This window comes from Athene cunicularia (assembly GCF_003259725.1).
Source record: "Athene cunicularia isolate RWA chromosome 2 unlocalized genomic scaffold, athCun1 chr2_part1, whole genome shotgun sequence".
Taxonomy (NCBI): Eukaryota; Metazoa; Chordata; class Aves; order Strigiformes; family Strigidae; genus Athene; species Athene cunicularia.
In genome coordinates, this window is record NW_020799095.1 from 114,364,977 (window position 1) to 114,392,488 (window position 27,512).

At 37.4% G+C, this 27,512-nt stretch overlaps 1 protein-coding gene across 4 annotated transcripts in view; it reads left to right on the top strand.

Annotated features, from left to right (window-relative positions):
* CHD7 (chromodomain helicase DNA binding protein 7) overlaps positions 1–27,512 on the top strand; it is a 90,600-nt gene that overhangs the window by 37,865 nt on the left and 25,223 nt on the right. For all 4 annotated transcript variants that reach the window (XM_026841356.1, XM_026841357.1, XM_026841355.1 and 1 more), the window contains exons 3-13: positions 1,781–1,919; positions 5,245–5,382; positions 6,398–6,463; positions 11,366–11,421; positions 12,832–12,946; positions 14,664–14,747; positions 16,332–16,469; positions 16,566–16,687; positions 17,173–17,416; positions 23,500–23,676; positions 25,188–25,331. In XM_026841356.1, coding sequence (XP_026697157.1) covers positions 1,781–1,919; positions 5,245–5,382; positions 6,398–6,463; positions 11,366–11,421; positions 12,832–12,946; positions 14,664–14,747; positions 16,332–16,469; positions 16,566–16,687; positions 17,173–17,416; positions 23,500–23,676; positions 25,188–25,331 — 1,423 coding nt within the window. The remainder of the gene's footprint in view (positions 1–1,780; positions 1,920–5,244; positions 5,383–6,397; positions 6,464–11,365; positions 11,422–12,831; positions 12,947–14,663; positions 14,748–16,331; positions 16,470–16,565; positions 16,688–17,172; positions 17,417–23,499; positions 23,677–25,187; positions 25,332–27,512) is intronic.

The following is a 27,512-nucleotide window of genomic DNA, read 5'->3' on the forward strand; positions in this document are numbered from 1 at the left end:
GGAGGTTGAGGGAGCGCCCGGGCGCTGATTGAGGGAAGCAGATGGCTGCAGTCGGTGGCCGCCAGCCAGCGGAGCAGGTGCTGGTCACGTGGCCGCGGGTTGCCGGGGCGACGCGAGCGCTCTCGGCGCGCGGATGAAAGGCGAGGGGGCCCCGCTTCAGCTGCGGCTTTGTGCCATTGGTGGCAGCTAGAGCGGAAACAAACGCGGCCGGGGGAGCCCCGCGCCGCCGCCCGCCCGGTGGCCGCGCTCCTTCCGCCCTGTCAGAATTCACCCCGCACACACCCCCACCCCGCGGCTCTAAAATTTATTTTTTTTTTTTTAAATTGTCACAGCCCGGGGTGGGTTTTTGTGAGAGGAAGGCTGTGTCACGCCCTCTAATTTCACGATCGTACAAATCCATTTCCAAAACTGCCCGTCTTTTCACTTGTAAATTTTATTTTAAAGTCAACATTACTTTAAACGCAAGCTGCAAAAGAGGATAATACCACAACCAAGTTGTCCCGAAGCGGCATGCCACCCTATTGGGAATTTTAAATTACGGCTCCGAAGTACGCCGACTTCAAGTGGGCCAACGCACTGATCTCAATGAACAAGCTTAAAGCTGATGTCTGTTTGAGACGTTACAAGGCCAGGGATTATGAAGGAAAAATAAACCGCAGGCGGTGTGCAGGGTATGAAATTAAATCGTTGAGGGTGCAGAAGTTGTGTAAAAGCTGCTGACATAACGTATAGTGAGTGACCTGTACTCACTGTTTGTTGGATACCAGCACGTAACCCAGCTCTTAAATGTCTCGGCAACTTTCTGTAACCAGCCTGTCAAATCAGTAACGGGCCTGGGGTAGTTGACCCCAGAGGGGAAGAAAGACTAGAGGAAAACCCATGTGAAACTCAAAGGCTAAATGTGCCTAAAATGACTGACTTCTGCCACTGATTCTTTTTTTTTTTTTTTTGTCATTTAAAAATTTCACCCCCATGATGCTGGAGATTGTCACAGTGCGTGATTTGGTGATGATGTATTTAATGCTGGGTTGTGATATGTGTGTCCTCACCCATTTCCAGGTCTACAAGTACAGTGGGAGAAATGTGGTCCCAGCTCCTCAGGTAGCAGGCGTTTTCATGGGGGAGAAACAATCCCTCCAAACTTTTCTCTACCATCAGTGGATACCACTTTCTAGTATCATGTAGATGCTGAGATACCAGCCGGGTGATTTTTTTCACCCACACAAACTGCAGTTGCATGTGTTGAGGCTGTACGAGTGCTCTCAGAGTTGACAGAAAAGCACCTTTCCTGCTTGGAAATAGCAGGGATGGTACAAGAAAAAGAAGAATTTTCCCATTTGGTCCTTTGTTTTGTTAACGCTTCTTCTGGTTCTGCTTACCTGGTCCGCACAGTTAATATCAAGACAAGCACACATCTAATGCTGTTTCTCTTCACGTGTGTCAGGTTGCCCAGAAACCACTTTCAGAAAGTACAGGTTTTGAAGAAATTAGCTCTTCCTTTCCAGTCTCATTTTTAGTTTCTTGTTGAATACATGTTCAGTGTCACTGTCTTAAGATCTTGAAGGGAAGAAGCGAGGTGTCCGTTGTTAAAGAATGGGAAATGTATAGTGATGGCACATGCATCATTGGTTTTACAGTTATGTTTAAATACTTAAATAAGGGAAGGCAGTTGAAAATAATGAAGTCACTGAAAATAAGCATCTCACAGATCAACTGTTTTGTTAAGCACCTTTTACTTATATTTTTGTACAAATACTGATTAAAAATACCTCTGTTTCAGTAACAAGAAATCAGATTCAGAAACTAGTGCTGTGAAGAAAAAGGTTAACAAGGGAAAGGAAGGTTCTGAAAACTCAGATTTGGAAAAAACTCCACCGCCATCACCTCATCCTGAAGATGAAGATGACCCAGGGGTTCAGGTAATTCCATCTTTCAAAGTTGAATGTAACCATTCGCAATTTAGGTGCATAAAACAGTAGTTCTGACAGTCTTTGTTACAGCAATACAGGTACTCAGATCTTTTTTGTGTTGTTTAGAATGACGTACCAAGAAGGTGAGAACTGAAAATCACCATGATAAATATTTTACTCCAAGTATTCCCCATCATAATTTTGCTTTACAGTCCTGTTACCTGCAGATACGTGTATGGTGCTGCTGAGTTTTCATGTGTTCTTTTCTATCACTGTTGCAATTATGGCTGAATTTTCTGCTCTGCAGACTTAACGTACCATTATGAAGTCCTGCTTATAAGCCTCACGTTTCTTCTTGCGTTGACTTTGCAAACCTCCTGAAATCAAGAATGAGACATGACAAAGGATGTCAGAAATGTGCCTGTCAGGGACTTGTAACTACACTGTTTTAATGGGTGAAGTGCCTTTTTGTAGGACTGCCAGTCATTGGCTAACATGGATAATTTCTTTTGACCACTACGCACCTGTCACTTTCTGTCCAAACTTTTATTTCACATAAAGAAAATCTGGAAATAGAAATAGCATATATGATAACTTTTGTGTTCTCTGTCATTAGCCGTGTTAAGAAGTGGTCAGCTCCTGGCTTACTTCTGCTGGCAGTGGCCAGAATGGGCATTAAAAAGAATTCTCTCGTGAAGGGGTAGAGGCAAATTGTGATGGAGAAAGTATGGGACTTACAGGAACCCTTATGCTGGTGCTTCTGAAATCCTTTGCGTTTGTCTGTTGCGTATCAGGCTGTGGATGTCTTGCTTCTAGCTAGGACAGATGTCCAGACTGATGATCACTTGAGAATGGTCAAAGCAGCCTGGTGAAAAGGTTGGCAAACAGTGGTGTTCTAACACAAACACAGATTATACCTTCCTTCTTACTATTTTCCAGAAGGATTCAGAGTATAAGGAAATGTGAGCAATCTAGTATATTCTAGTTAAAAACAAAAACAACAACAAAAAAAGAGTGTTACTTCTGATTCATGCAAGCCACGTATTCTGAATCAGAAAAGTTGAGATACACTGCTCAAATGTTTGAAGAATAAGTTGTCTGTCCTCTGCCACAAGTCTCTCTTAGCCTGATTAATGACGCTGACAAAAAAATATAGAGGAAACTTTTGGAGCTGATGTTTCTTCGGATTAATTTACAGATGATTATATACTGCCTACAGTTCAATATATATGCATGTTTTCAGTTTAGTGGGACAAAACTTCCTCTTTATGAAACTTAATTGGGTGGTAAACTTTACATTTTAAATACTTATTTCTTTTTGTAGAAACGAGTTAGGGCATTTGCATCACTTTTTAATTAAGGGTAATAAAATAGTTGAGGTGATTTTTATTTTTTTAATACCTTCTCTTGCTGTGTGTGTTATACTGCACCCAAACTTATTTTCATAAATACAAGGAAGGGTTGCAACCATATATGCTAGGACAGCTAGAATTAATAAACTCTTTATGCATTTCCCAACTGAGATTGATATTATGCAGTTGTCTAAAACACCATTGCATTCTTTTTGTTAAATACTGAGTTTTCTGTAACGATATTATGTAGTAATGCACAAAGCCATGCGTTGTTATCCTTAGAGAGGAAAAATACTTACTTCTGTGTGTTACCATACATATTTGTTTATATTCCATTATTCAAGCCTATTACCTCTCTACCTATAAATCAGTTAATGAATAAAAGATAATCTCATGCAAGTGAATGTATGGACAGGTTCTGACAACAAAGCATAACAATTGCAAAGCCTTATGTGGATGTTACAGGAAACAGGAAGCTAACTAAGTCAATAAAAATCAAGTAGAGGATTACCATTGCATTTTAGGCATCCTTTCTATTAAGGAAATGGAAGAAGAGATTTTTGGCACCAAAAATAATGGTAAGACTTACCTATTGAACCAAAAGAAAACTGATATTCTCTCATCAGTTGATTATGGAAATGAGTGTGCAAATTTGCCAATTAGTATCTAATTTCAAGTACAAAAGTATTGTTAAGTTTTGTGGGAACCCCCATAAATTACCATGTTAAAGGTAGAAGTCACATCATCGTTATTTAAAAGGGTGATGTAAACTTAGCCTTTGCTCAAAAAAATAATTTTTAGTTAAAGAAAAAATGTCGAACTTGTGAAGTGCATCAGATATTTGTGCTTTTGAAAGTATGATTAGCTATCTGAAAGTAAATATTTGACTTTGTCTATGTATATTGAGAGACCCAGGAGCATAGACCTCTTAAACAAGCTACATATGTATTTCCACTGGTGAAGATGTGTGTTAAGCTGAGAAAGATGTAAAAATAAGCAGTATATCAATTCATGAAGTTGGTTTTTTTGTTGGTTTTTTTTTTAACAGTTGATATTCAACTTTTTTTTTTAATATATATACATTAGTCCGTTGAGATACTTGATGCTCACTTGACAGTTTCCTTCAACAGCATATGCTCTCAGCTTTTCAAAATATATAGCCTCATGCAGACTATCTGGGAATTTGAATTTTATTGTTGCAGAAAATGGTGTCTGGCACTGAGTGTCAAGTTGCAAATTCTGTCAAATGCATGCTTGTGTACTTTACAGATTGTTTTCTGCAGTTTTTCTGAAGCTTTCATTCTGGAGATGAGGGTATGGGGACACAGAAACCATGTTTTCAATTTGGGGTGGTTCAAGTTCTTCATTCTCCTCTATACTAATAGAGGATCTTTTCCCTGCTGTGCATCAGGATGTCTTTCTGAACAGTGATGGCTCAGTGGAGTGAGGAAATCGTATTTCATTGTATTTCCCCTACAAGATAATCTGGGTACAACTGGGCGGATGGGGAGAGCAAGAAAGTGTGTTGTCACTGCTTAGCAACACAGTGGGCCATGCTACTGAAGGGTGGTGTTTGGTTCCTGCATTGGCCATCTGTCAAAGTTTGTCATAGATGTGAATAGAGAGGTGCAACTCCTCTATTTTAGTTGTTTTCTGAGTTAGGCTTTTTAATTTTGTAGCGTGGTTTTAGTAATGTTAAAACAATACCACTTTCCAACTCAGAACAAGCATGGAGTGGTTTTTTTTTTTGCTTGCATTGTTTTGTTTTCAGATGTCAGAAGTAGCTAACAGTCAGGCATTTAGAACAGTAGTGTCTTGATTCCACTATTTCTGTCGGGGTGCTGCAAAAATAATAGTGTTTGCTACACACTAGTCTATTTGACGAATACTAGTGTATTTGACAAATAGGAAGTAGTTTTCTCAGTTATTCTGAAACATACCAGTTTTGTTTCTCATGAAAAATATCAATGCTTTCTATTTAGAAGCGACGCTCCAGCAGGCAGGTGAAGAGGAAGCGTTACACAGAAGACCTGGAGTTCAAGATTTCAGATGAGGAAGCTGATGATGCTGATGCTGCTGGAAGAGACTCTCCTTCAAATACTTCTCAGTCAGAGCAACAGGTCAGATATGAACAGACTGGAAAGGCGGCTGTAACTACAGCATTCAAAGATCAAATATGGGTCCTTTTCCTGAATGATAATCATCTGTGATGGGCACAGTGTGCCAGAAGGCATTAGCTTTTTACCTTCTTTAAGTATATATTAATTCATGATTTTGTTTACAAGCTGATGATAGGCAATTTGACACAGTTCTTTGAAATTAATGGTCTCTACCTAAAGGAAACAAACTGGACTGCTAGGAGTCTTGAATTTACTTCTCTGAATTCAGTGGTCTGGCTTCTGTGACTTTAATAAACCACTCAAGCTTGTCCCCTGCTGCTAGGCACCGTAAGAACCCCTTTATGAAATTACTGCCTTGTAGTACCCAGCAGGGCACACTTTATTCTCTGTGCAATGTAAATGATGGATAAAATAGTTTGAATAAGATGAGGGGTAATAATGTAGGAATGACTGTAGTAACAGTGTCATTGTTTTGTAGTGCTTTTTCAAAGAACTGCTTCACTTAACTGACAGCCTATTGGAGAATATATACATGTTCTTTGGTATTTCATTTGGCAGTTTGTTAAGCCCTGTGAAATATTGTATGTGATCTCCATTGTTAATTGTGTCTTACAGTTGCAATAGTATAGTAATGTAATGGAGAATTGCAGGCAATTTTGATACCTGTCATGTGGACACAGCCACATCATCTTATGTTTAGACTGGATGGTGCTGAAAGTGTATTGTTTTGGGAGAGGTGAACTGCCTGTGGATATAACTGTGTATCTTTGCATGTCAGCCTTACTGAGCTAGAGTTGCTTTAGCTCTTAAAAATGGGCTTAAACACATATACTTCAGTCCTTTATTATGGTATTAAATGTATCTGAATCCTTTAAGTTCTCATGCTAGGGGTAAAATGTCTTCCTCTGTGTATTAAAATGCTGCTGAAAAAAAATTATTTGAAGCTTTTAATGAAGAAAGTTTTTAGGTAACAAAGATGCACTCCCATAACTCCTGAATGGTATTTCTGATGTAGGAATCTGCTGATGCTGAAGGTCCTGTTGTGGAGAAAATCATGAGTAGCCGTTCAGTCAAGAAAAAGGTAAAACAAAACAAAACCCCTTCCCTCCGTATTTTTAAACATGCTAAGCATCTTTCTACTGAAGGCCCTATTAAGTTCTTAAAATACCTCGGATATTCCAAATTCAAAAACTGTTTTATTGAAAAACCTTATTTGTTCAGTCTTCTACTATTTTCTTGCATTTTTTTGGATGAGAATTTTGGGGTTTGCAAATATACATACCTGGGTGAAATCTATGGTGCTCTTCACTTCAGAGTACTGTTTCATGGGAGTTTGAGGAGTGAGATATCTCCCCTGCATCCTCAGTTTCTGTGTTTTCTAGTAAAGTCCAGGCTCATAGTTTTTGCATCTTTTGATAGTGGTTGTGCTTAGCAGCTAAAACAAGTTTACATGCGATCAGGAATGTTAACATATACTGGTGGTTAATATCTTCCTTGTCACTATGCTAAGATGGAGAAAGAAGCACTCTAGTCAAGTATGGTTCTCTCTTAGTTCTGCCCTGCTTGCTAGCTATGTTCTTATTTTGCTTACAGATTATTCTAATCTGCTTCAGAACTTGATTGGCCTTTGCACTTCCAAATTAATAAAGTCGAGTAAGAGGTAGAAAATAATTTGTTCAAAAAAAGGCATTATTATATTTTATAGGTGCTTTCATGTAGCTAATTCTCTGACTTGCACTGCAGTTGGGCAGAAAACTGTCTGATTGATACAGATATGATGCTCATGTTGATCTTAGTTAACCAGAACTACTACTTTTCCTCAAAGTGTTAATTTGCAAAGTCGAGGGGGGAAGGTTGCCTTTATTTTTTTCTTATTTTTATGTTGTGACATGGGGGTTTTTGGGGGTGGGTGGAAGGGTGTTTTTAAAATTTTATTACTACTGTCATAACATCATTAACAGCTTTGTAAACCTAAATTCATGCAATGTCATGACCGGCTGTGATTGAATTTGACCTGTTTCTGCAGCTTTCACAGCACAAAACCTCTAGGGCTTTTTTTGAAGTCTAGAGCTGTATGTCATATTTCAAACCATAGTCTTATTTTTCAGATAAACTTCATGTAATATAAACTCGGTAATTAGTTGTCCTGATGGTCTACTAGGCAGGAGAGGAGAATGTGGTCTTTTCATAAATGTCTTTACATTGGAAGCTGTTTTTCACCAATTATTCTTCTCTTCTTCCTCTCCCCTGCAAACAAAGGTGTGATTACTCATGGGGAGTGTGTATTTTGCTGCAGTTTGTGGGAAGTGGTTGGTCTGCTGCCTACATGTCTTTGATTGCAAGCTCTGCTGGAGGCAAGCTCTATTTTGAGCTCTTTCTTTAATGTTTTTTATGGATTGTATTTGCAGGTTTGAGGGGTGTCTCTTCTTTCCCTGCTCTTCTCCCCAACCCTCCTCTCCAAAATCCAAAAAAAAATGGATTTCAGGATGTTAATATTTAACATCTGAAGTATCCAACTGTGCTTTTATTAAAGGTCTTTTACACTCTTACTAACGTCATCAAAACCCTGGTTGTTGGATTACTAATCAAAGTAAAATTGCTGCGATCAGGACCAATGCATAAAATAAACATGAGGAAAGGCTTCACTAGGAAACCTTTCAGTGGATTAGGTTGTAACAAAGACGTTACGTTCAAGTAAAGGACATTAGATAACAAATACACTTTTGGAGCAGTATACTTTCATAAAATTATGCTGGTTTTCTCAAAAATAGCTCTAACCTAGTTTTGGAATTACTGGATATGATGCAGCCCTGTACTTGAAACCATTTTTGAAATGTACAGAATAAAAGCTAGAAAACACTTTAGTTCATATTTGAAGCATAAAAGACAGCGGTTTTCCATGTTGTTCTTAATGCGGAATTTTGAATTCTGTTTAATACTCTTTCCTCTTGCAGAAAGTGTTAAGTACGTGTATCATTCTCTTTCTAAACCATCACGGTCCTGACATGTTCAGTTTGTATGTCGAAATCTTTCATTTTTATAATTATTTTCTTGGCCAGCTTCAGTTTCCTTTGAATTTCTGCTCCTTAACTTTGAAAAGGCATGGCTAGAACTAAATATGCTATTCAGCACAAACAGCACATGCTATGAAAAGATGTAGAGTTTGTAGAATGCTATACCTGTGTGTTATGCATCTGAATTTCTTTTTGCCTACCAGTACATGGTGAGAATTAGATGTAATTGAACTGTGTACAGATGCCTGCATCTCTTCCACAAACTGATTAGTTTACAATCTAGTGCTGCGTATCAGCTGAGGTGATTATTCTTTATATGTTGCTTTTCATCTGTTATTAATGTGTTCTATCTGCTATTTTTCTAGCAGTAGATATTTCTAGGGGGTTTTGGGTTGGTTTTTTGTTTGGGCTGGGTTTTTAAGTTCTTCTCTTTACACTTGAGTGAGTGGCTTGCTCAAATAACTTTTGCATTAGCAGGTATTACTGTATCACTTCTGTGGCAATGGCAGTGCAAGATTGTGTGCTCTTAAGTATTTGCTTAAACGAAGGGATCATTTATTTCTTCAGTTATCTGCAGAGACTATGGATCAGATTGTCAATTATGGTCACACCTGGGCAATGATAATTCAGAGTGTCCTGTGTTGCCTAAGTCTGCCATGCACTATTTTAGGATGTCTGCATAATCAGTTTGGGGATAATTTTGCATAAATGTTCTGTCTCACCTTTTTTATCTGGTTAATGTGAATTTACGTGTAGTGGAGGTTGGACAGTGTCGTCAAATGCATAAGCTTCTGTATCCTATACCCTGAACTGAGGTATTGCTAAACCCTACTTGAGTGCCGGTGATTATAACTTGATTAGAATTTTTTCTGGCCATAAGCATGAATGCCAGAGTATGATTTTTAAGACATTTTAGTCTGAAGTACTTTTTATTTAGGTGAATCTTTGATGCATGCTCATAAAACATATAATAACATAGACCAGTTATTACCTATTAGACAACTCAAAAGTATGTTTTACTCATGAGAGTTACAGGACTTACCAAGATTTACATTGTAAATTATTGTTATTAAGTTGGCAGTAGATAGAAAACGTACTTGACTGGAATTCTGTTGAGGGGAATTAAATTGGCTAATATGAAACCTTTTATTCAAAGGTGCTTAACAGTGCTGTCACTGTAAGATTGATGTATCTCAAAGGATTCTACTAATCAAAGAGACTTGACCATAATACATTTCAGAAAATAAAAAAAGTTAATGTCTTAAAATTAGGAATGACTTCTTAAAGAGCGATTTTGCCTCGGGGTGGTGAATAGAGTCAGATAATGGGATCTCCTTTTTTTGTAATACAGTTTTGACCTCTAAATATGAATACCTTCTCGAGAAATGCTCCCTTTAAAATTCTTTGTTTAATAAAAAAGAAAAATCTTAACGGTCTTCAAATTACTTCATTTGACAGTATCTGTGTAAGTGATAGAGAAGCTTCTTCTCTCTGTTTAGTGTTAGGGAATAGTTTATCTTCAGCAGAGGATTCAGGAAGGCCAAGAGGCAGCACCAGGAATTCCTTACCTTCTTTCATTTCTTCAGGGAGAACTAGGTGGAAGCTGGTGTTCGTCCTCTCTAGAAAGAAACTCAAGCAGACTCTACTGGAGTGGTATAAATGCTAAAATGATAAAATCCCTTGCTAGTCTGGAAGAGAAGGAGTACTATGTAAATCAGGGGTTAGGAATGCATTAACTTTTTCTTCACTGTGCTAGAACTGAGTTTAATGCAGCTGCTACTGTTCTTTCATTGCATTGCTATGGAAGTAATGTCTAGCCAGCAACTTTTGAGCAAGAATCTGAAAAATGACAATTCATCCTCTAGCTTTAGAGTAGTGTCTCTTTAGATATATATATATATTCTCTTATTTTTAATGTGTATATATATGGTTTTTTTATGTGTGTGTGTATATATATACATTAAAAAGATTGAGGTTGTTGACTTATACAGGGGTCACCAGTGTCCGTTTAGCACCACATACAATATTTATTACAGATGATGATGTCCCTGATGAAGTATGCAAACCAAAAAATCCTCTTCTATTTAAAATTGTTCCAGACTTCATTACTAAACACAAACCACTAATGTTGTGACATAAACTGAATTCTAAACGTGTGCCTGGTGCACTGTCCTTAGTTTGTCCTATGGCTGGCTTCAGGAGTAATTCAACACAGTATTACATGCCATATGTTATGCAGTACTTCGGCACTAGGGATGAGTTAAGGGTAGTCTCAACCCTTAGCACTGAATGCCCTTGGTTTTGCTGGTTTATATCACAACTTTAACCTTGCTTTAAATGTAGTTTTTGGGTGTTAATTTAATTTGGCTGCTCTGTATGTGAGACATCTTGCCTGAGTGAATTTAATTGCACCATTGAGTAAAACTAAAGCCATGAACACTGATGCACTAAAATTCTAGCAGAGGTATAAGGTTTAGTTTTATATGGCTTCTTGTTTGGAGTTATTAACTATATGGAGGAATAAACCCCCTTTAAAACTCTTTTTTAAAACATTACAAAACCCACAATGTAAAGTTGCCATGAGCCAGCCAAAAATAATACATATGGCATTCAGGAGTGCAGTTGCTAATTGGCTGCTGCCTGAGAAAATGGTACACTTGGCTTCTACTTAACACTGTGGGTTTGGCAGAAAGCCAGATTTGGGGTGAGGTTGTGAATGAAGCTGCATGTGGTTAGGGAGGAGTTCAAATGATTCATGTCTTGGAAGTTGTAGTAAGCAGTGCAGTATGTACTTGGGTAAGCTGCTGGAGGAAACTCCTCACCCATGTCCTCCCCCACTAACACTTTCCTACACCTCCACTTGTCTCTCTGTGTGGGGACTGTATTCTGTATTTTGGTTAGTTTTAATAATTAACTAAATTGGGCTGTTTAGTGGTTTAATTCACATTTCAACAATTCTTTTCTTATAGATGGAGAATGGAGAGGAGGTAGAAATAGAGGAATTCTATGTAAAGTACAAAAACTTGTAAGTAAAGTTATAGATTTGATTACTGTCTTTACATAATTTCCAAATAGTTTTTAAAAAACAGTTTTGTGAATGATATAACTGCTACTGTCTAGCTTTAAACATCTCTAATGTTTAGTCCCAAGCAGTGGCACATAAATGGGGAAATACCTTGCATTGGTGGTAGTGGGTTTGGTATTGTCTTAATTTGTGTTCTGTCCAAAACAAAATACGTAGGTAAAATTGCTCTGCTATTAAAACTTTAATCTAAGGCTCATTATGCAAGCAGATTCATGAGCATATACCTATGTAGGTGTGTAGATCTAACTGCAACCATAGAGTAACGTGACTGCAAACTACTCAAAGATAACTCTTAATGTTGTTTCAAAAACAAGATTTGTGTTCAACAAAATGTCTCAAGATAACAAATGAGATGGCTTCCAGTATTCCAGCAGATAGCTGCCTCTCCGTAAGAGGCATGTAATAGTGGTGAGAGCAGCATGTTGTTTCACTTCTGGGCTCTGAAACTGCAATGCAATCAGTATTTAAAATAAGATGCTTCACAGCTGGATAAGCTCATTTTTCTTTTAGAAAAATAGCATATCTTGTTTAATTTTAGCAAATTTTCCATCTGAGAGAGAAATGCACTTAAAGTGAGTTTCTTGCAGCTAACTGCAGATAGTTGACTTCACTGAATATGCTGCCACCTTTGTACCTTTTGCACTGTATTGATTTTTGCATGATGTTTAATACCTTAATTATTATTTGTTTAGTTTTATTACATTGGCATGTAATTTTTGTATTTATTCATGTCTTAGACTTCTTAGCAGTATAACTTTTGACAGACTCTAAATGTATAAAGTGGGATTAGGCATTTCAGCAGAGATGCTGTTACTTATTTTGTGTTTTCTTAAAGATGAATTGCTACCATGGAACTTCATTTACAAGGGTTTTTCTTTCTATCAGTATTAAAACTTCAGTTGACTTGTGACTTAACTGTAATGCTGTTCTCGCAAAAAACAATGTAAAGCATGTTAGTATTTGAAATGTTTGCGTATTTTTATTAACTTCCAACGACCTGCTCTTTGCTAGAATATGATGTTAAATAGTGACGTTTATGACAAACGTCTACATTTTAAAGTATGCTTAATAAAAATAATCTTAGCTTTGTGCCAAACACTAAATGTATGGGGTATGTATTTAAATTTTGAGTGGGAGTTGCCTTATTTACTGATAAATTTTTCTATTAGTAAGTGTAATTGTTTCCAGTAAAGACAATTTCTTAGTAACTTGTATGGTAAAGAAGATCATATCCAGTTTTTCAAGTGTGGCACTACAATGTGCTGGAAGGATATAGCTATACTACTGGGATACCTAGGCATATGCAATGGAAGCATAGTTTTGAGTAAGATTTTCTGTTTCATCTTCTAGTTCTTACCTTCATTGTCAGTGGGCATCTGTGGAAGAGCTGGACAAAGACAAGAGAATTCAGCAGAAGATTAAGCGGTTTAAGGCAAAACAGGGCCAGAACAAATTCCTTTCAGAAGTATGATTTGTTTCTTTCTTTCTTTCTTTTAGATATTTAAGGAATATTCTTATAAATTCTCATTCTGTATACAAGCAGAAGATTTTTGAACAACTGTGTGATATGTCAGTAGCGTATAAAGTATAACCATGCTTGATCCAAGTCTTGCAAGTCTATGAAACTGAAGTGATCAATCCTGACTTTATACTTTCTATTATAGTTTGTTTTTTTTTCTCAGAGTGAGTGGTTAGTTGTTTGCATTGTAAGCATGAGTCTTAGTGAATCAGTACCGGGTCTCTTTTCTCAGGAGCTGATTATGCCAGAAAAATGCATCACATTTTTCTGTGTTATGGACTGCTGCTCACTAGGGATTCTAAGCTTTTTATCATCAATTTAATTTCACTTAGAGCCATAAGCAGTAGTGTGGCAGGGGTCCTGTCAATAAAAGACCAGATCTGCTGATCTGTGTCTCTTAAAGCTTACCTTTCAGTAAAATGCTAAGTAAATTTTGAGGAAAAAAATTTTGAGGAAAAAAACAGGTTCATGTGCTACTGGATTTTATTTATTTTTACTATATAGTTCAAGCTAAACAAAACCTGTTGCAAATTTAAAACTTCTGCAAAGTCAGTATGGGTTTCTCATTAAGTGCATCTAATGGACATATTTTGATAAAATTTACAGGAATTAGGGGGGAGGACTTGATGTGTTGTGCTTCTAGGAGAGTATAGAACATCTATGAACGCTGTGTCAGAGCATCCAAGATGCTTTGAGATGGTTATAAAGTATGGTAGCACCTATAAAGAATTAGCTGCATTGTGTAATACTAACACCTAAGGAACTAGATTATATTAACTCTCAGGACTCCTGATGTTTGAATTTTTAAAGAACTTCATAAAAACATAATTTGGAGTAACAGTCAGTACAGTATATCGTGTCATTAAACAGCAGCATTTTAAAATTTAACATATGTTCTAAGTAAAGATGCCTGGAATTGCTGCTTTTTTTAAAATTACTGGGGTTTAAAATCTGTTTCCAGGTGGGGCACAAGTTACTGTAAACAGTGGAATTAGTTCTTGTTTTAGAAAAAGCTATCAAAGTTTACATAGCCTTTAGTCCTTTTGTCATCTTTTTCTATTGGAAGGGATCTTAAAAATATAAAATGAAACAACACTTTAGTATGCAAGAGAATCCTTTAAGTTGTTGAAGGCATAAGAAAGAATATAACAAATTGTGACTTCAGGTGAAACTGTGTATGCATGCAGTGTTTTTTCTGTTTTTAAAATAATAATCTTTGAATCTTTCTTATCAAGCAGTTAGGCAATTCCTGTAGTTAAAATAGTCCAAACGCACTTAGTGTACAGGGCTCTAATTTCTTTATTGCAAGCTGTAGTTTTCAAGAATGCTAAGTGCATTGCATGCCATAAGCCTTTTCGATTGCTCATTAGTGAATTGTAATTTCACACTTCATTTAAAATATTCTTAAACATTCTCTCACAGTAAAAGGTTTCACACAGTAATTAAGAGGCCCAGTTAACAAAGTCTGAGAAGTCTGATTCCCTCACGGGGAATGATCTTGCTGAATTGTAGCATTTCAATTAACATGTTGAAGTTTGCCAAATATAAATTCTGTGTCACCGTGACCCAAAATATTATTGCATGGTGAAATATATAATAATTTTCTCTCTCAGGGAGGGCTAATAGAGATATCTTTTATATTTTTGCCTCTTTCCTTGAACAGATTGATGATGAACTTTTTAATCCAGACTATGTGGAAGTTGATCGAATCATGGATTTTTCACGTAGCACAGATGATAATGGAGAGGTAAACAAAACTTTCAGTGCATTTGTAGTCATATAGACATTGTGTTTAGAATTTATTTTTTAGAAATGTGAAGGTATTAAACACTTCAGAAGTTATCAGTGTATATACATGTAGATGAGAACATACTTCAGAAGGACTTGGGGGTATTAGTGGATGGAAAACTGACTATGATCCAGCCATGTGCACTCACAGCCCAGAAAGCCAACCACATCCTGGGCTGCACCAAGAGAAGTGTGGCCAGCAGGTCGAGGGAGGTGATTCTCCCCCTCTGCTCTGCTCTCGTGAGACCTCACCTTCAGTGCTGTGTCCAGCTCTGGGGTCCCCAGCATAAGAAGGACATGGACCTGCTCCAGTGGGTCCAGAGGAGGCTGGAGCACCTCCCTTATGAGGACAGGCTGAGGAAGTTGGGGTTGTTCAGCCTGGAGAAGAGAAGGTTCTGGGGAGACCTATAGCAGCCTTCCAGTACTTACAGGGGGCCCACAGGAAGGATGGGGCGGGACTCTTGATCAGGGAGTGTAGTGATAGGATGAAGGGTAATGGTTTTAAACTGGAAGAGGATAGATTTAGATTAGATACAATGAATAAATTCTTTACTGTGAGGGTGGTGAGACACTGGAACAAGTTGCCCAGAGAGGTTGTGAATGCCCCCTCCCTGGAAGTGTTCAAGGCCGGGTTGGATGGAGCTTTAAGCAACCTGATCTAGTGGAAGGTGTCCCTGTCCATGGTGTGAATGAAACTAGATGATCTTTAAGGTTTCTTCCAACACAGACCACTCCATGATTCTATGAAAACATTGGCTAATATAGCAGTTTGCCTGAAATAAAGGGGTTTAAGTGAGAATTTTAAACTTCTTAGAAGTTACCTGTATCTAAAAAGATACAAACCAAAACAACAACAAAAATTCCCCTGATATGCATATCTTAGGTGGTACTTTAATACTATAGAAATATGATGCCCATGAAGATAAGACAGAATTTAAATGAAAATTGCAAGAATCTTAGCTAAGTGTCGTAATAGTTTAGATGTTATTTAGATTATCTGCTGCAGAAGAGGTCCTGAATTCACTTTCTTACTCTCTGATGAGTTGTTCTGCAGAACAAGATCACTTGTCTTCCAGGAGACTCCCTTTTGGTCCTGGGAAAATAGAAAGCTTCACTGACAGTGTCAGTGTTACCATACTGCTCTCTTGGTGAATGGTGATGTTTCGGTTGCCTGCTGGGCTGTTTCTGATGACACTGACAAGAAAAAGACTGGATTGTTTAAATATGTGGAAAAGCATAGAAATTATAGAAGTTGGAAAACTAATGTTGTTTTACTTCTAAATTTTAGTTTAACCTTAGTGATTTCAAATGTAATATGGTGCTTGTTTTTGTGGTAAGCCTGCATTCCCTGTGTTCTAATTTTACTTTGTTAGGTTGTCAAAGTGTCAGTCTGCTGTTTGCTTATCCTTCCGGCTAAGGATTCAGATATTTGTGTCTGGTAAAGCTTTTTGAATTGTATCTAGCCTGCAGATCTCCTGTAAAAAAGATTATGCTTTTATTCTTTTTAAATTGTGATGTAATTCCATTTTTTGTCCTGACAAAGCCTGTAATGCATTATCTGGTGAAATGGTGTTCGCTTCCTTATGAAGACAGCACTTGGGAGCTCAAGCAAGACATCGACCAAGCTAAGATCGAAGAATTTGAGAAACTGATGTCTAGGGAGCCAGAAATGGAGCGTGTGGTAAGAATTGGCTCCATATAGAGGATTTTATTTGAAAATAGTAAAGTAATGTGGTCTTTCAGAAACCACTAATGGGATTTGCTGTATTTGAAACAGGAGCGACCTCCTGCCGATGACTGGAAGAAATCGGAGAGTTCCAGGGAGTATAAAAACAATAACAAACTCAGGGAATACCAGTTGGAGGGAGTAAACTGGCTTCTTTTCAATTGGTACAACACGTACGTAAAATATTGCTTACTGCTGAATCCTTCTTTGGAAAAGCTTTTATAGTCTATCTGAAACAGTAACCTTTTAAAGTAATCTTCTGAAGTGAGGTTTTAGAATTATTTACATCTCATGATCTCATTTTTTGCTGCAGGAGTCATATACAAACTAGTTTTGGGTGGATAACATAATGTTATTTAAAACATGAATATTTCAGATTCTCATGTCAAATGCTTTTGTACATATATGTGTGTTCATGCACACCCCTGCTGCCCCGTCTGAACTTGAGAGGTACATAAAATGGCTATATTGCATCATGAATGGCTTATTGCATCATGAATTATAACATATGTTTAAAATGCAAAAAGATTATGATATCTTTTTCAGTGTAAACTTGCCATTCTAGAAATTTCTATTTTATTCAGTTCAGCTCCTTATTGATTTTCTATGTTGCAAGTTAGGAATAAGTCATTCAAACTGTTTTTATTATCATTTTCAGACGAAACTGCATTTTAGCAGATGAAATGGGGTTGGGAAAGACTATCCAGTCCATTACGTTTCTCTATGAGATATATTTGAAAGGAATCCATGGTCCTTTCTTGGTTATTGCACCGTTGTCCACAATTCCCAACTGGGAAAGGGAGTTCCGCACTTGGACAGAGTTGAATGTGGTTGTGTATCATGGGAGTCAGGCAAGCCGGCGGACCATTCAGTTGTATGAAATGTATTTCAAAGATCCACAGGTAATAGCTCCTGGTGATATTTTTTTTTTCTCTTTTTTGTATATGCTTTACTGTTGTTAATCTAAACATTGATTAGGTTTTTAATAGTGATATAGTAGATTTTAGCTAATAATGAAGGCATAAATTCTAATAAAGAGTGCTTCTAATAGTAACCAAGAGGTCAGCTGGAAATAGAAGGGGCACAAGAGTTACGGAGATGGTGTGACTCTTGTTCAGTTTCATTGTTTCATACAAGGTTTTCATTATTTTGCATTCCTGAAGAGAGCTGGCAGAAAAGATTCATAATGGAGAAACTACTTTAATTGGAACTAAGCTTAAAAATCAATCTTTGCCTTCCATTCCAGGAAAAGACCAGCTTGCAGAAATTAAACTTGATGATTCCTTATCAGATGTTAGGTCAGATAAATTTTGAATCAGTGTTATTGCACTCATGTTGAATAGTCCTTATAAGAGGAGTAGAGCAGGTACAGAAAAGACTGGGAGTAGAAATGGAAAAGTGTTTGGAAAGATGAAGCTGTAAAGAGCAACAGATTCCTATACTTAAATGCATGGCTTTGCTCATAGTAAGCAAACAGGATTGGGGAAAAACAATGTGCATACATCGAATGTTACTGCAAACCAACAGAATCCTACTCACTTAAGAGAAAAAAAAGTGGAAGTTCATCCTGATTTGATGTATTTTCAGCTGAGTTAAAGAAGTGATAGTGGCAAATTCATATATTTAGATTTTCTGTAAAGCATTTGATTTTATGCCACTGGATATTTTGATTAATAAACTAGAATGGTATAAAATCAATATGGCACACATTAAGTGGATTTAAAACTGGCTAACTGATATTTCTTGATGTAATTGTAAATGAGAAATGATTTGCATTTCCAGCATAGTTCTTCAGGGATTGGTTCGTGTCCATGAGCTATATAACACTTTTATCAATGACCTGAAAGAAAACATAAAATCATTACTGGGGAAGTTTTCAAATGACACAAAGATGGGGAGAGTGATAAATAATTAAGACAGCTCATGGATACAGAGTAAGTTGTATTACTCAGTAAACTGGATCCAAGCTAACAATACTCAGAATAGCTAAATATAGGGCTATCTGTGGACAAGGAGTGGAGATGATTCTTACAGTAGGGACAGCTTGGTTCTGGGAAGGCTGTAAGACAAATGCAGATCCTTTTGTGTCATGACACACGACCAGTTAAGCATGAGTTCATACTGTGAGACTGTGGTTAAAAGGGCTAGTGTAGTGCAAGTGTGTAGGAGGAAAGAAATCTTTGTTAAAAAGTTACAGCATTCTTCTCTTTGTCAGTAGTGTAGTGGGTATTCCAGTTCTGCCTCGTTCTCATTTCCTGTCCTCAAAAAGAATGTTGGAACACGGGAGTCGTTAGAGCAAACCTATGAGAGTGGTTGTGAGATAGAAAATATGGTTTTACAGGGAAAGATCTGAGTAAAAACTGTTTTGAAGGTGATGACTGTGGCACAACTTGACATGCCATTAGGGCAAACAGAAATAGAATCATGTACTTAAATAGAGTAGAAAAACACATAGTAATCTATAGAAGTTACATCTGTTTGGCCTAGGAAATAGTCATTTTCTCAGCAATTTAACAAAGAAACTTTCAAATCAAAATCATATACACTGTTGTTAAAGAAGATTGATTTGAATAACAGATGCTATACTGAGGTCTAATGGCGTATATTCCTTATGATGATAATCACATTTAGCTTCTTCCCTAGACATATAATACATAAATGAACTGGAATGGATTTGTACTTTTTCTGGTTTTAATATTATTTCTTATCAGAGATAGATATTTTGTATTGAATTTTAAATTTTGGTTTTATACAAATACTGTTTCCACTGAAGTATTTCTTGTGTTAAAAATCATGTATGTTTTGTTATTTAAGTGGTGTTTGTTCTCAGCGTGTTCTTCCCCTTAGGATGCAGCAATTACATAGCATGAAACCTGAAGAAACGTCATCAGAAGAATCCCACTTACTGTGCAGATTCTTAGTGGGTTTTTTGGCAATATTGTTTCGTTATCTAAAGGCAACTAAAGGGATCTAAAGCAAGATGCTGCAGAAAGTTTTATTCCCCCTGTTGCCATATTTTTAACTCTCCTCTTGTAATGACTACAGGAATCATTTGACCCCATTGCGAGTAACGACAAAGCCCTCATGGCACAGAAAAGTGAATCATTTTCTGCTAGCTTTGCTCCCTGAACTGGCTTAAGAAGTGAATGGGACAATTGCCATGGTTGGAGATAAAGGAGAAGTGGAGTGAACTTGTCCTTTTGGTGGCAGCTAGCTTAGATGTGTCATGAAATCACCTTCTGTGTTCCATTCTTTGTAAGGCTGTGTTAGCTGTGAAACTCATGATAGAAACTGAATTACGACAAAAAATTTCTTCATGTTCTGACAAAAAGAATCCTCGTGTAGTGTTCAGTCTGACATCCTCTACAGTACCATCAGTGGGTGTATGTTGGGGATGATAAGGGAGAGAAAGAAGGCAGGCTTTGGCAGTACCATTTGTAGTCCCCTTGCCAAATACATCAACCCAGGCATCGACATCCCTGGCTTTTTAGATCTTAACATGAACAGAGGCCTCTCAAGCTGAGTTGTTTCTCAAAAAGACATTAAGAAAGTCTGAATGGCTTTGAAGGTCATTAATGAGACAGCATGCATAAGCAGCACATATCCCATCTGCAGTAGTGTGATTTTCAGAGTCAACACCAGTAACCAGAGTCAAGTTGTTGTGAAAACCTAGAGAGCAGTCAGTAACAAAATACATTCCTTCAGTGGTGTGACTTCAGCATTAAGGACACCATGCTGCCAGAGACATCCCTTCCTGCCTTACTGCTTGTGAGGGTCATGTAGGGAAGGCTCTCCTGGTGCTCTTGAGCAGTATAACTGAAAGATTCTTCTAGGGACCTTCCCTGGTTGGAATATCTAATAAACCAGTTGCTTTTCTGTGTATCGTACCTCTGAGAAAGAGTCCTGTTGTAAGATCAGAAGAACTATGTATGCCAAATAAAATTAATGACAGATCCCTGCAAAAAAGTTTGTGAGGGAAATTTACTTCATAGTGTAATGAGGTCTAAAAAGAGAAACCACCTGACTCAGGCTTAGAAACAGAATACCTTGTCCTTGGTTGGTTTTAACTCAAAATGATGATATTCAGGACTTTCCCTGTCTTATCTGGTTCATTCCTTTTGGGCTCAGTGCATGTTGGTTTAAGAGTATTTTCTTACTTGCATGGTGTTTTTTCCTTCTACTGAGTTACAAACATATCATCAGCATAGGATTACCTCAGATTTCTGCAAAGAATGGTTAGCATGCAGCAGTTTAATGCAGTATTTCAGCAATAGTGACTTTGTCTTTCACTGAAGATGACATCAAAGTGTGTTTTACGAAGTGGCTGTGACTTAGTTTTCCAGATGCCTTCTGTCTTTAATTAGTTAACATGTGCATTCCGTGCATCTGTTCTCTTATTCCACAAAGTGGAGTCTGAGGTTGGGGGGAAAAGACCATAATAGGGTCTGGAGCACAGGTCTTATGAGGAGTGGCAGAGGGCAGTGGGGTTGTTTAGTCTGGAGAAGAGGAGGCTGAGGGGGGACCTCATCGCCCTCTATGGCTACCTGAAAGGAGGCTGCAGAGAGTTGGGGATGAGTCTCTTTAGCCAAGTAACAAGCGATAGGGCAAGAGGGAATGGCCTCAAGTTGACCAGGGAAAGTTTAGACTGGATATTAGGAAGCATTTCTTTACAGAACAGGTTGTTGGGTGTTGGAATGTGCTGCCCAGGGAGGTGGTGGAGTCCCCATCCCTGGAGGTGTTCAAGAGTCAGGTTGACGTAGCGCTGAGGGATCTGGTGTAGTTGGGAACTGTCAGCGTTAGGTTAATGGTTGGACTAGATGATCTTCAAGGTCTTTTCCAACATAGATGATTCTGTGAGTCTGTGATAATAATCCTTCATGGTTCCCTTTGGTGGAATGTGCATCTTTTTAGAAGTTCACTTCTTACACACATCCAGTTGATCTTCTTGGTTTGTATCTGCTGAGAGGTAATACATCAAAACAAGTCATGTCTCATTGTGACTACCTCTGTTGTATGAGTTACTTGCAGAAGAATTTCCCAAACAGAACAGGAAGCTGCTACCTATTAGGAAGATTTATTTACTCAAATGGAAGAACTTCTCTGAGTAAATGGATATGAAATTTCTGTGGTTTCAACATCAGAGAACTTAATTTGGATGTCACACTGAAACAGGATAAATTGATTCCTAGCTGCCTAAGAATTCACCTGTGACAATGCTATAGGTGACTTTCCTGATAGTTTCCACATTTAAATTTTTCAAATGTGACATTAATGGGATTACTTAGGGATTCTTTCCCATAGTTTCCCAAGCATTGGAGGCCTGAAACTGTTAAAGAACAACATCATTTTCCTTCTAAATCTTTTGGAGAGCTCTTGGAACTTTCTGCTTGTTTTACTCCCATGTTCTTCAGTGCAGCATTTGACTGTCTTTCGAATAATGTGAGCTCTTCTGGCAAGACCACTATGCATATTTTAATGTGAGATTTAGACAGCTTTAAATACATAATCTAGGGTCCCTGTTAGATTTTTGCTTCACCTGGATGTGCTGCTTTATGTAGTGATCATTTTTGAAGAGTGCTGCTTGCCATATTCATCAGTTTGCTCACGGAAGTGTTTTCCACAACTTCAAAAGAATCTCCTCGGCTGCATTCTTGTATTTTCACAGTTTTATCTGGCTCATGAAAAGGTTACAGCATTTCAATTTGCTTGCTTTCTAAACTGCCCACTTAGTGTATCTTCCTCTGCTTTTGTTAGGTAACAACTTTTTTTCTCTCTAAGATGATAGATGTTTCTGGACTATGCTGCGAGAGAGCACTGTTTGAGCATGTCATTACTTCCTCTGAAATATCTTGATGTGCATAGGCAGATTTAATGCTGAGTTCAGGATATCAGGTTTCCAATTATTTTATTGAGTCAGTAGCTGGTTCTGATCCCCACAGTTTGGAGAGGATTACATGCAGGTCATTTATAAAAGGATTCAGACTTGCACATGTTTGAAGGAAAAAATGGTCACCTTACTGGAAAATACCTGTTTCTTTTGAAATGTATGCAGTATACAACCCACAACATAGTCCTGCTTTGAAAACATAGAATGGCATTGAACTTGTGTGAGGCCAGTCCTTAGAGAGCAAGTGTTCCTGCAGAGACCCAGTGCCACTGGAGGCACCAAGTTATATTTTTCTTTGCAGAACACTGGGAGGAAATATAGCATAATGTCAGAAATATGTTTATTTCATGATCTTAAGTAAAGTTTATTCAGTGTTTTTTTTGAAACAGAGTCTTAGAATCAGCCCTGAAAAGAAGACCCTTAACTAACCAAAAAAATAGTGAATATGGTGCCAGACATCAAGAAAATTGTCCTATTGAACTTTCCTTAACACAAATTTACAAAAATATCAAGGAAGTGTATGCAGAGATAGACATTCTCCATGTAAGAGTTCAGAGATTTGCTTCTTTTCAAAGCTGTTTACTAGAATTGTAGGTGTTTTGGATACTTGATGTCTGCCAGGAAAAATTTACTGTTTAGTGGGAGCAAAATATCTTAATAGTCATAAAAATGAAGCCTTAATGTACTTTTGGATTATTTGGGAGGAGTATCCCATACCTTTGATTTAAAATAAAAAACAAAATTCTCTTGACAAAGTCTGTAAACCTTATTTTAATATTGCAGCAATACACTAATGATTGAATGCATTAGTATTATCCCTATGAATTATGACTGAAATACTTGTATAACATCTTTGTAATGAATATGCAGTGATTCTGTGGGCCTTTTTACAGGATTAAAAACATATCTAGTGTGAAACCAGTAGTAAACTTAGACGTTTTTATTCCTTCATTGAGTCAGCAATAATGACTTCTTTTACTTAAAATATCTTTCCCATTGTACTGTGCTGTATTTGTAAAGAATTAATTTTGAAGATGAAACAAATGTACTTCATTTCTTTGCCATGGAGTTTACTTTAACTTTTGATGTTCTTTTTAGGGTCGTGTGATAAAGGGGTCCTACAAGTTCCATGCCATTATCACAACGTTTGAAATGATCTTGACTGACTGCCCGGAGCTGCGTAACATTCCATGGCGTTGCGTGGTCATTGATGAGGCCCACAGGCTGAAAAACAGGAACTGTAAGCTTTTGGAAGGACTCAAGATGATGGACCTGGTCAGTGTGTACATCTCTTACATTTGCATCCTCTGTATTTTTATTATTCCTGATTTGTGGTTTCATCAGAAAGTAAAAAAAAAAAAAAAAGGTTTCCTTCTCAAATAAAATCATCAAGTGCTAAGAAAAACGAGGGAATGCAGCTGAGAAGGGCTTTAAAATACCTGGAAGCATATGCATACCTTGAATTTTGGAGTGCTCATATGTTTTATAAGTCTCTTCATTGATTTAGACCAAGAATAATGTGGATTCTGTTAAGAGAACAAGATAAATTTGTTCTTCCCTTTCTCCCTTTTCATGTCACTTACTCCATAGTCACTTCTCACATAGACCTTTCTTTAAAGGTATAATGTGTCAGGTGGCCAAATACAGGTGTGAGAGTTAAACTGCTCTGCGTTAATGTCAGCTGTAATGTTACTTTGTGTAGCTGTAAGGAGCTTTTTTCAGACTGGCAGGAAGGGAAAAGCAGTTGGTTTCTTCTGATGGTTACATAAATACTTGTTATGTTATGCGCACAAAATACATGCCTTAAGCACACAGAGAAAAATAAGATGATTGTTTTTAAAGACATTTACTGTTTAAAAGACAAAATAATTGGGAGGGGTGGGGGTGGGGACACGACTGAAGATTCTTTTAAAATGTGAGAGGAATGCAGTCATGCTGAGTTAATACCTGGAACGTAAAGCCTCTTATTTCTGGTAAGAGGCATAAACATTAGCTTACACAAGCACTGGTGAGCTATAGGTTACTTTTAGTTTCTTTTTCCCTGTTTGTTAAACAGTACTTTTCTTGAGGGAACCTTGAGACCTAACAACTGAAAGTTTATAAAAATGCTGTATGCAATTTATTTTCCTTTTTATGGTTGCTGTTAGAGGAAGGTCAAGCTGATGCCTGTAAGCTACAGATGGAGATACAGGACTTCTCACTTCAGTTCTTGTTCTACTATTAAATTCATGTTTGACACTGAGCTAGTTGTTTAACCTCTCTGGGCTCCTCCTCTAAAGCACTATGCAACTTTTCCTGTTATCTCTGCCAGTCTCATGCTCTGTTGTGTGTACGTGGAAAGTAGGACTCTACTTCAGGTTCCCTGTGTTAAAAACTGACACCAACCCTGAAGAGATTCATGTACTGAGATCTATTGGAGGTGTAGTAAATCCACTAGTAAATCGGTGGATTTATACTTGAAGCGGCAGGATAAGTTCAGCTGTTACTTTGACTTTTAAAGTTCATTGTATTTGTGAAAGAGTTGGAACATTGCAGGGTCAGTAAAATCTCTTCTTGTATCTGGAGGACTTTTGAAGGTGCTTAAGTAGTGAAGTGTTTTTCTGGAAGGCCAGAATACTAGTTAGAAAAGTCTTGAGAAGAGCTATCTGTATGTAGTTGGGGGATGGGAGGGGAGAGGAAGCAAAGATGAGAGATAAGTATTGGGGTAAAAAGAGAGGATTTTATGTATTTCTCCATGGAAAATGAATTTATATGGATTCCTAGACAATTATTTCTTAACCTTTCAGGAACATAAAGTGCTGCTTACTGGAACCCCTTTGCAAAATACCGTAGAAGAGCTATTTAGCTTGCTTCACTTTTTGGAACCAGGTCGCTTCCCATCAGAAACCACATTCATGCAAGAATTTGGTGATCTGAAAACCGAAGAACAGGTAAACTTCTCCTGCACACTTACTTTTCTACTAAGATACTGTGAAATTATCCATTTTATTATATATTAATTTCATTACTTGTTTTTACAAGCAGTATCTATTTACTTTTTGGAAGACCACAGTAGTTTTTTGTTTGTTGAGTTTTTTGCTTTTGACCAAAAGTCTTTTTGTCTTATCACTGTTTTTTTAATCCTTTGTCCATTGCAGAAAGTTTTCCCTCTATAAAATGTGATGTTTAAAAATGGGGGTGGGGTGTCTTGTAACAGTTGCTAGATGAAAATACTTCTTGAATTGCTTGTTCCCTCTAAGAGAATTAACTTGTCAGTTGACATTCTTCCTTAAGCATCAGTATCAGAGTGAGGGGACTGTCCTCTGTAACTTCTGTGCGGTTAACATCTGAGAGTTTTATCAATGACTTCTGTGCAAAGAGGAACATATCTGAAACCTAGTTGAGCAAGAGGCAACCAAATGGAGGGAGATTTTTTTTTTGACTGACTTGGAAACAGATTTCTCAAGCTGTCCAATAAAAGAAATGCTAAATCAATGTAAAATGAAAGACTCAGAGCAGCATGTTTTAGATCTAAAATGTGAAAGCTTCTGATGATCATATATAAAACTTATTCTTCTTCTATGTATCAAAATGTTTTAAAAAGTCAATAGGTAACAGTCAAATCACCTTAACATTAGGAGTTAACTGAAGCATGACATCTTAATTTATATGCCTTAGTTTGGCCCTTTGCACCCTACGATAATCTAACTTCACAATTGAATGCATTTTTGCATGCAACTTCGTTGATTTTGTCTGAAAATTCAGTTTCTGGCTTTTCTATCTCTTTGAGTTCTTGAATTTGTTAACTTTCTTTAAGAGCAACTCTTTTATAGGTAATAGTCTAAATTAGAAAACAGCTCTCCCCAGTGCCTTACCTCCTGGAAAAATCATAGCATGTCCTGAGGGAATCATAGGATATGTTTCCACAGATTGTGCAGGCACTTGCATGCCAGTCAGGCTGGACTCTGACCTGATTGGAAGTGAGCCAGCTCTGATCCAGAAGCCATGTAGTCCTGTTAATACAGTGTTTGTGCTGGAGTTAATATATCCTAACTCAACATAGCTTTCATCTGGCCAGCACAAAATGTCAGCAGAGCAGAACTAGAAATTTTTGAAGCCATACATGGAAATATTATTAAAATAATGCTATAATCCATGAGCAGAATTGGAGCCTGGCTTGCTTGGGCCAGCAAGTTTTGGAAGAAGTGCCTTCTCTGCCAACACGCCATTGGATGTTTTGAAATGTGATTTATCTTTCAAGTGATGGGAGAGATTATATGTTTAGTGAATTAGGTTTTCTCCTTCATTCCTTGCAATCCCATTACATGTATTTTTTTGTTTATCCCCCCGTAATAATTTATCTTCTTTCTTTTGAAGTTGCTTTATTACTAAGGGAATGATGTAAATTCAGGAAGAAGTGTCTTCTGTTCATGTTTCTGCTATACAGTTCTGCATCAGGAGATGTTGAACGTTTCAGGGTAAATAATCAGCTTTTCAACACTGAGCTGGTTTGTACTTTGATGAGAGACAACCTAAAACAGCCTAAATGCCAGCCTTTTGGTATATGGAATATTCTTGAGCTTTTTATGTAAGGGGACTTTATAAAATCTTGCCAAAATGTAGCTAATTTTTTTTTAATTGATGTTTTCCCCCCCTTCCCTGCCATCTAAGCCATGTCTTAAAGTACATGCTGCAGAACCTTGAGACACTAAAAATGATCAGTGTGTTAAAAATTTACAGATATATTTTTGTTTTGAGACCAGACCTAAATAGTATTCTACTTAATTTCATGTCAAAACTAAAGAAATAAGAAAAGATTAGAAGCAGATATATGGAGGGAAAAAATAGCATTGATCACTGTTGTTTAGTGGTTAGAGGTTAACTGTGGACCTTGATTTTTACAATCAGATTTGCTTATATAGCTGCACTTACTTAGGATTAGTTTGCATAACTGGTGTGCAGTGCTGTCTTTGCCTAGAAGGATAGTTCTAAGTGTTTAATAACATTCACTAAACAGAAGTGATGCACAATAAAACATCACTTTAGAAATTTATATCTCACTGACTTAACAAGGAAAACTCAGTCTCTACGTCATTGAAGAAACTTTTTTTTTTTTACAGATGCTCTCTACT